Source organism: Gastrolobium bilobum, unplaced genomic scaffold, assembly GCF_033153095.1.
Source record: "Gastrolobium bilobum isolate Gb01-03AN ecotype WA unplaced genomic scaffold, APGP_CSIRO_Gbil_v1 utg4504, whole genome shotgun sequence".
NCBI classification, from domain to species: domain Eukaryota; kingdom Viridiplantae; phylum Streptophyta; class Magnoliopsida; order Fabales; family Fabaceae; genus Gastrolobium; species Gastrolobium bilobum.
Genome location: NW_026899275.1, coordinates 222,479 through 237,225, shown reverse-complemented (window position 1 = coordinate 237,225; position 14,747 = coordinate 222,479). Strand labels below are relative to the sequence as shown.

The 14,747-nt window shown below is 37.2% G+C and overlaps 1 protein-coding gene across 1 annotated transcript; it reads left to right on the top strand.

Annotated features, from left to right (window-relative positions):
* The first annotated feature begins 9,097 nt into the window (after positions 1 to 9,097).
* Positions 9,098 to 13,947, top strand: LOC133289112 (uncharacterized). Its single transcript, XM_061486985.1, has 6 exons — positions 9,098 to 9,295; positions 9,419 to 9,651; positions 11,064 to 11,751; positions 12,420 to 12,786; positions 13,679 to 13,773; positions 13,930 to 13,947. The coding sequence occupies exons 1-6, from the start codon at positions 9,098 to 9,100 to the stop codon at positions 13,945 to 13,947; spliced, it is 1,599 nt and encodes a 532-aa protein (XP_061342969.1).
* The last annotated feature ends 800 nt before the right edge of the window (positions 13,948 to 14,747 follow it).

Below are 14,747 nucleotides of genomic sequence, written 5' to 3'. Positions count from 1 at the left end.
GGCAGCGCAGCGGAACAATCAAAAACGAAAAAATCAAAACAGGAGAGAGAGAAGAAGAACACAACCAGTTTTAACGTGGAAAAACCTTCTCCAATGAAGAAGTAAAAACTCACGAGACCTAGTCCAGAACAAAAAATCCACTATGAAAATAATGGTTATAAAGAATCAAATACACCAATGTGGTGATTAATTCAACCTCTCCAACAAATGTGATAATCAAACTACCCTAGAGATGTTTCACTCAAACTCTCTCTAGAGATCTCTCAAATGCAAAGCATAAAGCTTTGCTCAAACAATCAAATAATTTTTCTCTCAAATTTGTTCTCTCAAAATCTAACCTAGCCTCCACCCACAACTAATGAGTATATATAGAGGAAGTGGAATTAGGGTTAGGGTTTTTAGAAAACTCCTCAAATGGGCTTGGGCTTAGCATTGAAGGAGGAAGCCCAACAGAATACTGTGTTGGAATCTGCTTTATTGATGAGATGAAGGGACTGTGTGTACTTCTGTGAAGTGAATCTGAGCACGATTATAATGTGTTGATTGGATGATGTATTAATGATTGTGGTTGAAGTAATTCATAAAGAAATCTCTAATTCGTATGTGAACAATGGCTGGGAAATTTTATAGCATGAGTTATTGTGTATCATCAATTGTAATGTTCTTAACGTTGAGTTCATGCGTGCTAATCGTAACACCCTCAATTAAGTACTTAAGAGAGATTTGATTAGGAAACAGGATTAATAGGTCTTAGTAATTGTAGTAGAGAAATATTTATTAATAAATTGCCTTGCTTACATGTCCTCGTGTTTGACCCTCTTCGATGGAGCAAGCGGATCCAAAGACCACTGTTCAAATTCATATTCATGTAACAAGATTTGATACGCTTCTGGGTTACTTGGACTTGGAGAATAAGCTGCTCTCTTTTGAATCTTTGCTAAATAAAGTAAAATCAAGACTTCGGGTGTCTGACATAAATCTCGTTTTCAATGTGGATGGCTTGGGTGCATGTATTGTTTTATTAAGTTAATGATGCTCTCATTAATGATGCAAGTATTAGAAAGAATTTTCAGTTTTTATTAAGTTAGGTTAATATTACTTTAATACTTACACCCGATCATGGCATAATATTTATACTTGTGTAATTATACAGGAAGAATGAAATTAATGAGGTTCACTCATTTGTCATGAAAAGGAGGGCCACTAACGTTGAAGCTTAATTAGAAGAAATAAGGATAAGCATGTCATTTATTTAAAAGAAATACAAGTCTCACGGTCTCCAGAGACTTGTATCTTATGTCATAGATCATTCGATAGTTGTGCTGTTATTTTATCTTTTTTTAGTGGTGGACCCACTAAAAAATGACATGGAAATTAAAAAACTAACCGTTGTAATTTATTAGGAATTAATAACTAATTAATGAGTGTGATCCAATATATTACTACTGTTAGATATATGAAAATCAACGGTTAGGATTTGATGTAAGATTTAATAATTTTACATTAGTATAAGTTAATCCTGTCATATATATATATATATATATATATATATATATATATATATATATATATATATAATTGGTTATTCTATCTATTCTTGATTTGTTTACCCCTCTCAATACCGTTAAATTATAATCTCATCCAACGATGGAGATTTGTAGAATAAAATAAACTCTTTTATCCCTTTCTTTTTCCCCACTGCCTCCCACCTTTTCTCTCTATCGATAAGACAGAGACAACTCATTACATTGTAGAATTGTATTCAACGTTCTCTTTTAAATAATAACATATGAAGATGCAACTCATTGTATTGTAGAATTGTAGCAATTGAATCAGCCAAACAAAAAAATCGATTAATGAATTTGTACCCGCAACTCATTGTATTGTAGATAAATCAATCAACATTATGCCTATTTATTTTATCATCTTTACATTTTGTAAGTTGCAGAATTGTCTGATTCTATGAACAGTAAGTTAGTGGTCAGTTTGTGATAATGTATTTGATTCTGACAAATCATGTCTCTGTCTTCAAGCAATAGAGAGAAAATGGAGGACAAAGAATTGGTGGGAGGCAGTGAGGAGAAAGAAAATGGTAAAATTGTTTATTTTATCCTGCAAATCTCCACTGTTGGATAAGATTATAATCTAACAGTGTTGAGAGAGATAAGCAAATTGAGAGTAGGCAGAATAACTCATCCATATATATATATATATATACACCGGTGTAAGAGTTAGAAGTCTTACACTCAATCTTGACAATTGATCACTTGTATCCAATGGCTCACATTAATAAAAAATTAGAGCCTTCAAATATAAGTGGAATCAACGGACAAGATTAAGAGTGTAACTTACACTGGTGTAAAATGATTCTAACCCATATATATATATATATATATGGGGCAGGATATTCTTACACCGGTATAAGAGTTAGAAGTCTTATACTCAATCTTGGCCATTGATCCACTTGTATCCAATGGCTTACATTACTAAAAAATTTGAGCCATTAGATATAAGTGGAATCAGCAAACAAGATTGAGAGTGTAACTTACACTAGTGTAAAATGATCCTGATCCTATATATATATATATATATATATATATATATTGTTAGAAATAAATTGTAATGAGGGTTTTCTTATTTTGTAATTAGGGTTTCCTTATTTTGTATTAGGTCAGATTACATTAGGATTAGGCTTAGCCCATTAGTCTGTTTATATTTTGTACCGCTTTCATCAGTCAATACACACAGTATTATTTCATATGTTCCTCTCTTCTCTCTCGTTATTTAACATGGTATTAAGAGCCTAAGGAACGTTTGAATTTCTTTTTTCAGGTGAACCAACTGTTCATCGTATTTTACAAAAAAAAAAATTCCCGGAACTGTCTCGTTGTCAGTTTTCGAACGATTTTCTTCCGCTTCACGCTTCTGTACCGTCAACCACCACCGTCCGGTGGAATTTTCAGGCACGCAGCCTACCGCCGTGATCGTCTTGACAACGCGGTCACACCGCACCAGCCACTCCCTCAGAAGACCACCCACGCGCTCTCACGCGCGCGTGCAAGTTTCAGCACCCTCCTCCAACCGGCGGCGCGTGGAGGCGCGTGGAGCCTCCGTTCCGGCCGCGACTGGTTGCGATTTTTTCGACTTGATGAGACGATTCTGGATCCGGTCTTGTTTTTCTGTTTCGACATCTTTTTGCATTGACGCACAGATCCCTCTTCTACCGGTTAATTCTGTGATCTATTCTTTCTGATTTCTTTTTGATTATGGACCCTCCTGTCTCCAATGTTCCTGGTTCTGGGACTCCGGCTAGACAAAAGTCGGAGTCTACTATTTTTTCCAATTATATCCTTGCTCCGTTGAGTGTGGATAAATTGGATGGGTCCAACTATGACACTTGGTCTTCCGATCTGCGACTTTGGTTGGATGGGCAGAATTATACATCCCATCTCACCACTAAGGCTGAATCTGTGGCGGAAAAGGAGCGCACACGGTGGAAGATGATTGATGCTCAGTTGTGTAGTCTCATTAAAGCTACTCTTCATCCGTCTATCAAGCAGATTTTTCGACCTGCTGTTACTTGTGAAGCTATTTGGAGTCAGGAAAAAGCACTGTACACCAATGATACCCAGAGACTCTATGGTGTGTGTCAGAAATTGATGACTACCTTTGCTCCTAGGGACTTCAATTGTCCTATGACTGAATATTTGGGGAAAGTTCAGAGTCTACTTCATGATCTTAATGAACTTCTGCCTCTCACTGGTGATGTTACTAAGGAACAGGAACAACGTAATACACTGTTTATGTTGTTCATTTTATATGGTTTGCTTAACCATTTGTCTGCCAATCGAGATCAAATTTTGGGATCTGCTACAGTTCCTACACTGGATTCCGTGATGTCTACTTTGCTTAGAATTCCCTCTAAGCCCTGTATGTCATTAGCACCTCCTATGATGCCTATAACCCCAGTGGATTCTGTTGACTCTTCCGCTCTTGCTGCTCAAGGGTATGGTCGTGGACGTAGAGAAGATTCTGTTGACTCTTCCGCTCTTGCTGCTCAAGGGTATGGACGTGGACATCGATTCTCTAAAGGAAAGCTGTTATGCACTTATTGTCATCAGACCAATCATATTGCTGACTGCTGTTGGAAGCTTCATGGAAGGCCACCTCCACTTTCTCGGAATGCTCATGTTGCTCAGGCTTTCTCTAGTACCTCTGCTCCAGAGTTACCTTCCAGTGCACAACCTTCAACTGCTCTTCTGAACGAATTTGTGACTTGGTGGTCTGAGAAGCAAACATCAGGTCCTACTGCATCCATTGCTCCCACTGGTAATTCTGGTAATTCTTTTGTTGGCATATCTCAATTGCACTTTATTGGCCCTTGGACTCTAGATTCTGGGGCTTCTGATCACATTTCTGGTAATAAGTCCTTATTCACTTCCCTTTGTACTTCTGGTTCTTTTCCCATTATTACTATGGCCAATGGGTCTCTGGTCCAAACAAGGGGGATTGGCACGGTTCTTCTTTTACCTAATTTATCTCTGGATCATGTTCTATATGTTCCCTATTCTCCTTTTAACTTACTTTCTGTTAGTCGGTTGACCAAATCCATTGTCTGTGTTGTTTCTTTTACTAAAACCTCTGTCATTTTTCAGGATCGGAGTTCGGGGAAGGAGATTACCAAAGGATGTGAGTCTCAGGGCCTCTATCAACTAGTTCCCTCTTCTTCAGCATGCTCCACTGTGGATTCTCCTCTTACTATCCATGCTCGTCTGGGCCATCCTAGTCTTGCAAAGCTTCAGAAGATGGTTCCCCATTTATCGTCTCTTTCTACTTTAAATTGTGAGTCTTGTCAGTTTGGGAAACATACTCGTAGTACGTTTCCGAGTCGTCTTAGTCGTCAAGTTGTTTCTCATTTTTCTGTGGTCCACTCTGATGTTTGGGGACCAAGTCGTCATTCTTCTACTTTGGGTTTTAAGTACTTTGTTACTTTTATTGATGATTATTCCAGATGTACTTGGTTATTTTTAATGAAAAAGCGGTCTGAGTTGTTTTCTATTTTTCAATTATTTTATAATGAAATAAAAACTCAATTTGGTATTCCTATTCGTACTTTTCGTAGTGATAATGCATGTGAGTACTTATCTCATCAATTTCAACAATTCTTTTCATCTCATGGCATTCTTCATCAAATATCTTGCCTTCATACACCTCAACAAAATGGTGTAGCCGAGCGCAAGAATCGCCATCTGGTTGAAATCACTCGTGCCTTGTTAATTGATGGTAATGTTCCATACACATTCTGGGGTGATGCTATACTTACTGCATGCTATCTCATTAATCGCATGCCATCATCTGTTCTCAATCATAAGGTACCTCACTCTATTTTATTTCCCCATCCAGCTTTATATCCTTTAACTCCACATGTGTTTGGTTCTACGTGTTTTGTTCATCATCTTGGTCCAGGTTTGGATAAATTAGCTCCCAAGTCTCATAAATGTGTTTTTCTGGGTTATCCTCGGTCTCAGAAGGGTTACCGTTGCTACTCTCCCACTTTACGTCGATACTTTATCTCATCGGATGTCTCCTTTTTTGAATCAGTTCCCTTTTTTGGATCCTCTACTACTCCTGTGGATACTAATTTTGTACAGTTGTCCTTCCCAGGTGACCTTCTTTACCTTCCGTCTTTACCCGTCCATGTTTCTGACTCTCCTTCTATCACCTCTTCTGCTGATGAGATCGAGCACAGTTCGTCAGATGTATCTGTGGATTCACATTCAACTGCATCTCCTCCCACGGCTTCGGTCCCACCTTCGGATAGTGACCTTCCCATTGCTCTTCGTAAGGGTACTCGTGATACTCGCTCTCCGGCCAGGTATACAGTCAATGTTAGTTATCATCGTCTTTCTCCATCATATTTTGCTTGTCTTTCCTCTTTGTCCTCTGTATCTATTCCTAAGACCACAGGTGATGCACTTTCACATTCGGGATGGAGACAAGCTATGATTGATGAAATAAGTGCTCTTCATCATAATGGCACATGGGACCTGGTGCCTCTTCCTTCTGGAAAATCTGTGGTTGGTTGCAGATGGATTTATGCTGTTAAGGTTGGACCTGATGGTCAAGTGGATCGTCTTAAAGCTCGCTTGGTGGCGAAGGGTTTCACTCAGGTCTTTGGCTTGGATTTTATTGATACTTTTTCTCCTGTGGCGAAAATGTCTATTGTTCGCCTTTTTATTGCCATGGCTGCTATTAGCCATTGGCCTCTCTACCAACTGGATATTAAGAATGCTTTTCTTCATGGTGATCTAGAGGAAGAAATTTATATGGAGCAACCTCCTGGATTTGTTGCTCAGGGGGAGTCAGGTCTTGTTTGTCGTCTTCGTAAGTCTCTCTATGGCCTCAAACAATCTCCAAGAGCTTGGTTTGGTAAATTTAGCAGTGTTGTTCAACAATTTGGCATGACACGGAGTGCAGCTGATCATTCTCTCTTTTATCGTCATTCTGCTTCTGGATCTATTTATCCGGTGGTATATGTGGATGATATTGTCATCACAGGCAGTGATTAACATGGGATCACTCGATTGAAACAACACTTATGTCATCATTTTCAGACTAAGGATCTTGGGAAACTTCGATACTTCTTAGGAATCGAGGTGGCCCCATCTAAAGCTGGTGTTGTGATATCTCAGAGGAAATATGCTCTGGATATTCTTGAAGAAACTGCTCTGTTAAATTCAAAGTCTGTTGATACTCCTATGGATCCAAGTATCAAGCTTCTACCAAATCAGGGGGAGCCCTTTTCAGATCCTGAGCAGTATAGAAGATTGGTTGGAAAATTGAACTACCTCAGTTACTCGGCCTGATATCTCCTTTTCAGTTAGTGTTGTCAGTCAATTTCTCAATTCTCCATGTCAAGAACATTGGAATGCAGTCATTCGTATTCTTAAGTATATCAAGGCATCTCCAGGGAAAGGCCTTGAATATGAAGATAAAGGTCATGATAAAGTGGTTGGGTACTGTGATGCTGATTGGGCTGGTTGTCCAACTGATCGGAGATCTACTTCTGGGTATTGTGTCTTTGTTGGAGGCAACTTGATTTTTTAGAAAAGTAAGAAACAAAACGTAGTTGCTAGATCAAGTGCTGAAGCAGAATACCGCTCCATGGCGACTACTACTTGCGAGCTCATCTGGCTTAAACAGCTTCTCAGAGAACTTAAGTTTGGAGACACTGGACATACAACTCTCATTTGTGATAATCAAGCAGCTCTACACATTTCATCAAATCCAGTGTTTCATGAAAGAACCAAGCATATAGAAATAGATTGCCACTTTGTTCGAGAAAAGGTTCTTGCTGGTGAAATTAAAACTAGCTTTGTACCCTCTAATGAGCAATTAGCAGATGTGTTTACAAATCTTTGAGGGGCCCTCGAATAGAGTTTATATGTAACAAGCTTGGTGCATATGACCTATACGCTCCAGCTTGAGGGGGAGTGTTAGAAATATATTGTAATTAAGGTTTCCTTAATTTGTAATTAGGGTTTCCTTATTTTGTATTAGGTCAGATTACATTAGGTTTGGGCTTAGCCCATTAGTCTGTTTATATATTGTACAACCTTCATCAGTCAATACACACAATATTATTTCAAATGTTCCTCTCTTCTCTCTCGTTATTTAACACACACACACATATATATATATATATATATATATATATATATATGGGAGAGATCATTTGACTCAAGAGTAAGACTTATAAGTCTTACCTCCCATCTTAACCGTTGATTTCCGTCCATCCAACGGTTATAGTTTAGGTAGTTATAATAATTAATTATTTATTAATTACACTATAAATGACAACCGTTAATTTCCATCTATCAACAGCTGAGATGGGGAGAAAGACCTAAAAGTTTTATTCTGAAGTCAAAAACCCTCCCCATATATACGGAAATCAACGGTTAAAATTTGATATAAGATTTATTTTGTACGTTAATCATATCATATATATATATATATATATATATATATATATATATATATGAGGTAGGATCATTTGACACCTCATCTGATAGTCGTTAGATCAAAAAAGATCAATGATGTCACATGCTTACGAATCAGAGTCGTTGATCTTTTTTGATCTAACGGCTATCAAGTGAAGTGTCAAATTTTAAATTTGACACTGGTGTCAAAGGATCCTACCTCTATATATACATACATATATATATATATATATATATATATATATATATATATCAACCTTAAGGACTAGAATTTTCATTATCAAATAATGTCATATTAACTAACATAATTAGAAAAAATAAAGTACTTACTATATATATATAAAAAACAAAGTACATGAGCATCAACTATGCACTTAATATAATTGAAATACTTTTTTCGGGAGGAGATTGATTGAGTAGGTCAATTAGGATGTAGAAGTCAAAGGTTTGAAAACTTATGATCTAACTTGCTTTAGGAAACTTTTCTGTTAAGAATAATAATAATAATAATAATTTAATTGATAAGTCAACCTGTCCTTTTCATTTTTTTAGCTTATACTTATACGACAAAGATTGTAGTAAATTAACGGAATAATAATTACAACCCAACCTCTTATATTTAACATATTATATACTTTTATGTATCTTTTTTAAAGATATTTTAATTAATTTAATGTTTCGCAATTAATTCAATTTGATATGAATCGCAAATTAAGATTTTAAACCACCGCTAAAAAAATCAGTTTATATACTTCAATCAATGATAAAATATTCGAACATTTGATGCCCAATAAAACCATGTCCTCGTTTTCACGTCATTAGGTGTACTTTGTTGGTTCTACTCGTTTTTCATGCACACTTCAATTCTCAAATTCCATTTTACGAATTTTCCCGAATGAATCCAACATTGGTCGAGGAAAGAATCAAACAAAGAAAGATAAAAAGAACAAAGTGATTGACACTCTCTCTGTGTGTGTGTGTTAGCATCTGATTCCTTCAGAACCTTCCATCTTTCGGTTTCGTTCTTCTTCATCTGGGGTTTCTCTCATTGCTCCCATTTCAGATTCGAATTCAATTTCGAATAACTGGGTTGTAAAATGGTTCTGGTTTTCATCTTGATTCTCTTCGGGTTTCTTCTTGGGGTGGTTGCTGTTGTTGCTGCCGAAGCATTCGGATTCATGTGGATCCTGAAACGACTGCGTAGCAGGAGCAATAGAGACCAAGCAAAAATCTCATCCAAAACCCAACTGGGTAGTTCTGCTCAATTTGATTCTCACCATTCACTCAAAAAGGAGGTAACTTTGTGTTTCCACAAATTATCTCTATCTATTTTTTTTTATTATTTTATTATGTATTTTGTGTTTTCAAACTGTTCATGGCATTGGGTAAGACTTTTTTGTGTGTTTTTTCTTCTTCAGGGTGTGGTTTGGGTTCTAGAGCCTGACAAGGTTTCAAAATTGTGGCTGGAGAAATCATCAAGGGAGCATAAAAGGAAAAAGGAGCTCTTTGAGGTTTCACCTGTTAGGAAGTATGGGAAAATCATGGGCCAGACACTTGTTCTCACTGAGCCTGATGGCTTGCACACAACCATTCAGCTCAAGGGTTGCCAAGTTGAAGCTGTTTCAGCCACAAGCCTTTCTTCAAAAAAATGGTAATGTGAAGTAGGCAAGTCATTTTTATTGGGTGTGTGGTGTTTTATTTTATTTTTTCATTTGAATTAGTTGTTAACATTGTATGACTTCAATTGTGGGTTATGGGGTTGGAGTCTGTTGAGATATATAGTCCCACATTGGTTGTATGAGCAACTAATGTGGAGTTTATAAGGCTTTGGGCGCTCTCACCTTTTGAGCTAGGTTTTGGGGTGGTGTATCCCAAGGTTCTTTACATGGTATCAGAGCCTCGTGTCCCGGGTTTAAATCTCGCTGCCCCCCACTTTCTCATGTGGAGTTTCTTAGCACAGGTAGGCTGGGCCTGTTGCATCATCCACTCTTCAAGCCCAATGGGCTCTTGTGTGAGAGGGCGTGTTGAGATATATAGTTCCACATTGGTTGTATGAGCAACTAATGTGGAGTTTATAAGGCCTTGGGCGCTCCCACCCTTTGAGCTAGCTTTTGGGGTGGTGTATCCCAGTCGCAAAGTAAAAGATAGAAAGGGTAGAAAATAGAGACACAGTATTTACCCTGGTTCACCCAGTGAGCTATGTCCAGGAATGTTCATTATATTCTACTCACCACACAGTTTACATGTTACTCAGCTTACAAGGAGAATATAAATAAGCTTAGAAAACCTTAAGCAACAATAGTTATTCATGAGTCAAATCTAAACTACTAAAAAGAGAAATAAAAACCAGGCCTCCGCTCCACTCACTGGGGAGCGGGACCTTGTTGGTTTTCTCTGCGTCCTGCCAACAAGGGTCGTCTTCTGAATACAAAGTATGAGCCATATCCAACGTTTCTTTTGTTGAGTTATATGTGTTTATACCTAATAAACAGAGTAGTGAGTTTTAACTCGAGGGGAAGTGATACAATATTAGAATTACTGTTGTGTTAGGAGTGTTACTGGGTTGAGTTTGTACTAGTTGTACTGCACTTGCTCTAGTCCGTATCTTATTCTCAATAATAGCTAATGTCTAACTGTTGTAGACAATTTAAAATTTATTTCAATACAAAGGTATAATACATATGAAATCTCTGCTACCTGGAACTGTGCTACAATTTGCAGAAATCTTGCAGTTCATCTTATACAACAACTTCTTTGTTCCTTTCCTTGGGATACATGTTGAAATGTAATCATTTTGGTTAAACATATGTTTCAGAGTCTAAAGAAATGTTGAAGATGGGTTTTTTGAACTTTTCTTGATATCAAATTTAAATTGGAGAAATCTCATTTCTTTTATGCCCTGCATACATCCTAATAAAAAAAGTAACTTGTTAATATTATTGCTTGGCTTATGGGTGTCATACTTCAAATGGTGATGGAACAGTATATTTTATTATACTCTTGCTTATTTGCCGAGGGAATTAGGTGCTTCAAGTTCTTATCTGATTGTAATGAATCTTACAGGGCAAAAAAGTTCCCCATTAAATTAGAAACCAAGACCTCTGTGATCTACCATGGAAGCAAAGCTCTTTACATGTATCTTGAGACTTCATGTGAGAAAGAAGCATGGTGTAAGGCCCTTCGTCTGGCGTCATGTGATCAAAATGAAAAACTCGAATGGTTTTCCCAGTTGCAAGAAGAGTTTTATAGTTATCTTACATCATTAAATACTGAATATCATACTCTTATGAAACCATCAGTAGGATCTAGTGTTGAGGCAATAGAAAGGGCTAGTAAGCCTGATGGCTCTTCCTCAAAGGTTCGTCAATTTCTGAAAAAACTTTCAAAAAGATCTTCCAGAGTTGGTGTGGATAACAAATCAGCTTGGACTTCGTTGTCAGGACGTGAAGAAAGAAGGAAAACTGAGAAGCTTCGTGCTTGTCAAGATGCAGTTCTTGCCTCTGGCTTGATGAAAACTGCTTCAACAACAAATCATCTGAAAATCTCCATGTTAGACAATACTCCATCACTATCTTCAACCATATCTCATTCAAGAAGCCAGAGTCATATCTCAGTCAGTTCTGAAACGGATGCTGAAGAAAAGTTGGGTATTGATGAGGGAACATTATGTTGGAATTTGTTGATTTCCCGGCTCTTTTTTGATGTCAAAGGCAATGCACATGTGAAGAGATCCGTGCAAGAAAGGATTCAGGTTTAAGATTTTCCCATATGAATGTATGCATTTGATTTTTAGTTTGTTTACTTATGTATACCTTGGGAGATGGGAATTATTTTGGCTAACACCCAATTGCTAGTACTTAGTCTATATTAGTTTGATAAGTTGATAAATGATAATACTAGTTTATTTGAACTGGATATTATATATTTCTATCAACCTTTTCCAATGCCAGTTGTTCCAAAAATTCAAGTTGATAGGTGCATGCTGAATTATATTTATTAAGCTTAACATATTAAGAATATACAAGTGCTATACTTTTTAAATACATCTAAAGATTTAATTTGTTACTTTAACCAATGTGGGAGACCCAGCGTATCTCACTAGATCAACCAGATAAAGGGGCAGCTGTGCCATTTTAAAAGTGTTTTTAATGTGATGAATGGATGAAAAGAGCTCCAGAAAGGTAAATTCATATATTTGTATGAATGCGAGGGGACATTATTATTTTTAGTCTGTACAATTTCCCTGTTGTCCTGCCCCTTTTTCATGCAGCAAACTCCATTCCTTTATGGTTGTTATGAGATAAATGTTGATATTTTCTATTTATTTACAGATAACACCCCACACAACTTCATTTTATTATGGTTTCCATGTGATAATTGTTGGTATTTTCTCACTCTTTTTTATTTTTATTTTTACAGAGGACATTGTCCAATATGAGAACTCCCAGTTATGTTGGTGCAGTCATCTGCACAGACATCAACATGGGGAATGTTCCACCCTGTATCATTGGAATGAGGGTTCTTCCAATGGAAATGAATGAGGTATGTGCCTTAGAGGTTGACATTGAATATTCTGGAAGTGCATTATTAGAGATTGAAACTAGGCTTGAAGTTCGTGAACTAGAGCTCCATAGGGGGACAGAGGGCTCAAATCCAGAGTCAAGCAATGTTGGGGCTGTCCCATCAGATCTTCTTGAAGGTTTAGAGTACTTTGACAAGCAATTGAATCTGGCAGAAGGGATCAATGATTTACGAGATTCAAAAGAAGATGGGAACCTGAACACAGGTTAGTACACAGGTCCTATCAAATCCAGCTATTTATGCATTTTCTCTGTGTAGTGGTTTGTCAACTTTGTACTGGATTTTTTTCCCATGAAAATGGAGTTAATAAAGAACATAGTGGTAGTTTCTGTTTGAGGTATAAAACCATTTGTAGGCCTCCATCTAGCAGCTTAAGCTTTTAGAATAGTTGATCTTTGACATGGTATTCAAGCCTCAATGAACCTTTCCTCTCCCATTATTCATATTAAATTTAGAGTAAAGCCCCTTTTGGGTCCCTAACAAAAAACACGGTCCTCACTTTAGTCCCTTACAAAGAAAAAATTAGTCGCCTGGTCCCTATGAAATTCAAAGTGGATTTTAGTCCTTTTGAGGGACTAACGTGGGTCTTTTTTGAATTTGTGAGGGACCACGATTTCAACTAAATGGGTCCACTTTGAATTTCTTAGGGACCTTGGGACTAATTTTTGTGTGTAAGTGACTAAAGTGGGGACCGTGTTTTTTGTTAGAGACCCAAAATGGGCTTTACTCTTAAATTTAATATCAACACAAGATAAAGTGGGTTGGTGGATTGGTGCATTATTCACACTTCATGTCCAAAGAGCTCGGCATATTTGAATAATATAACCGTTCATGGGTCTGAGTCTAACAGCTTAGCTTTTAGAAGAGTTGATCTTTGAAAGATGCAAACATATCTTATAATGAAACCTCTTTTGGCTGTTCCTGGACTACAGATCTTACTTGATAACTAAAGGAGAATGTCCACTTGAACTTGTTTGGTTACTTCATATGATGTCCAATGTGTTTGTCACCCGTGCATGGGGGAGGGGGGAGTATAAGTGGTCTAGATGTTGTTATATAAAGTATTCAGATTGACAACGTCAGTTTGCCCTTTGCAGATATGTCTAAGAGCATTAAGAGCAGTACATCTTCCTCAACTCATGGATCAAGATGGAAGTCTATGTTACATTCTGTTGCCAAGCAGGTTTCACAGGTAGCATCTCTTTATTATTCCCTCCTTTTTCCGTTGGTTGATTTTTTCCCGCTGCACTTTTGCCAGCCATTCTTTAGTCGCACTTGTACGAAAGTTGTTTCTCCACGCTTTGCTGTCTCTTTCCAGGGTTAAATAGAATGTATGATTTACTTGCAGTCTGATGGAAGTAATTGAAGAAAACATAAATGGAGACAAGCTCCTTATAACATATATGACAGAAAATAAATCCAGAAAACCTCAACTCCCCCTCAAAGCCAACATACCTAGGCTCAAGAGTTCCCTAGAGGTCTCCCAATTTCCCCTCTAAACCAATACTGAATACATGCATACCTTACTACACACACTCACTCTCCTTTTATCCTATCCCCTAAGAATATTCTAGAAGCAATTCCTTAACTAACTAACTAACTAATTATTTCAGGCCCATCATAGTCGTAATATAATGTTAGCTAGCTTAGTTCTTGTTTAATTTGTGTTATCATATATATCAGTGCACAATCTTTTTGTTTGGTTCTAATCTGTTTGTGGGAAATAACTTCATTTCTTGGGTAACTTACACTAACCTCCTCCTAATGTTTCCAAAGCTATGAACAGATCCCTTTTTATGTTAGACTTCCCAATTATAATTCTTTGTCAGACAAATACCTCCTGTTTTTAAATTTTTTTTGTATACATAATATCCTGTGTAAATTTTTTCCATGCACAAACACCCAATGAAAAAATAATCTCAAAGGAGATATTTGTATAATATCAAACTATAAGGATGTGTTCGTGTACATTTGTCCCCACACTATTAATGTACAAAAATAGGTTGGGGGTATGTAAATCTAGGCTTGGGAATCCCACCCCAACCCACATGTACACAACCTGTTCCACTCTCCAGAGTAAGTGTGGGTTGGGAGTCAATTTGGCCCACCCCACTCCACGCCTCTCCTCAACATAAATATTATGTCTAACTCAACTAGTAATAGAGC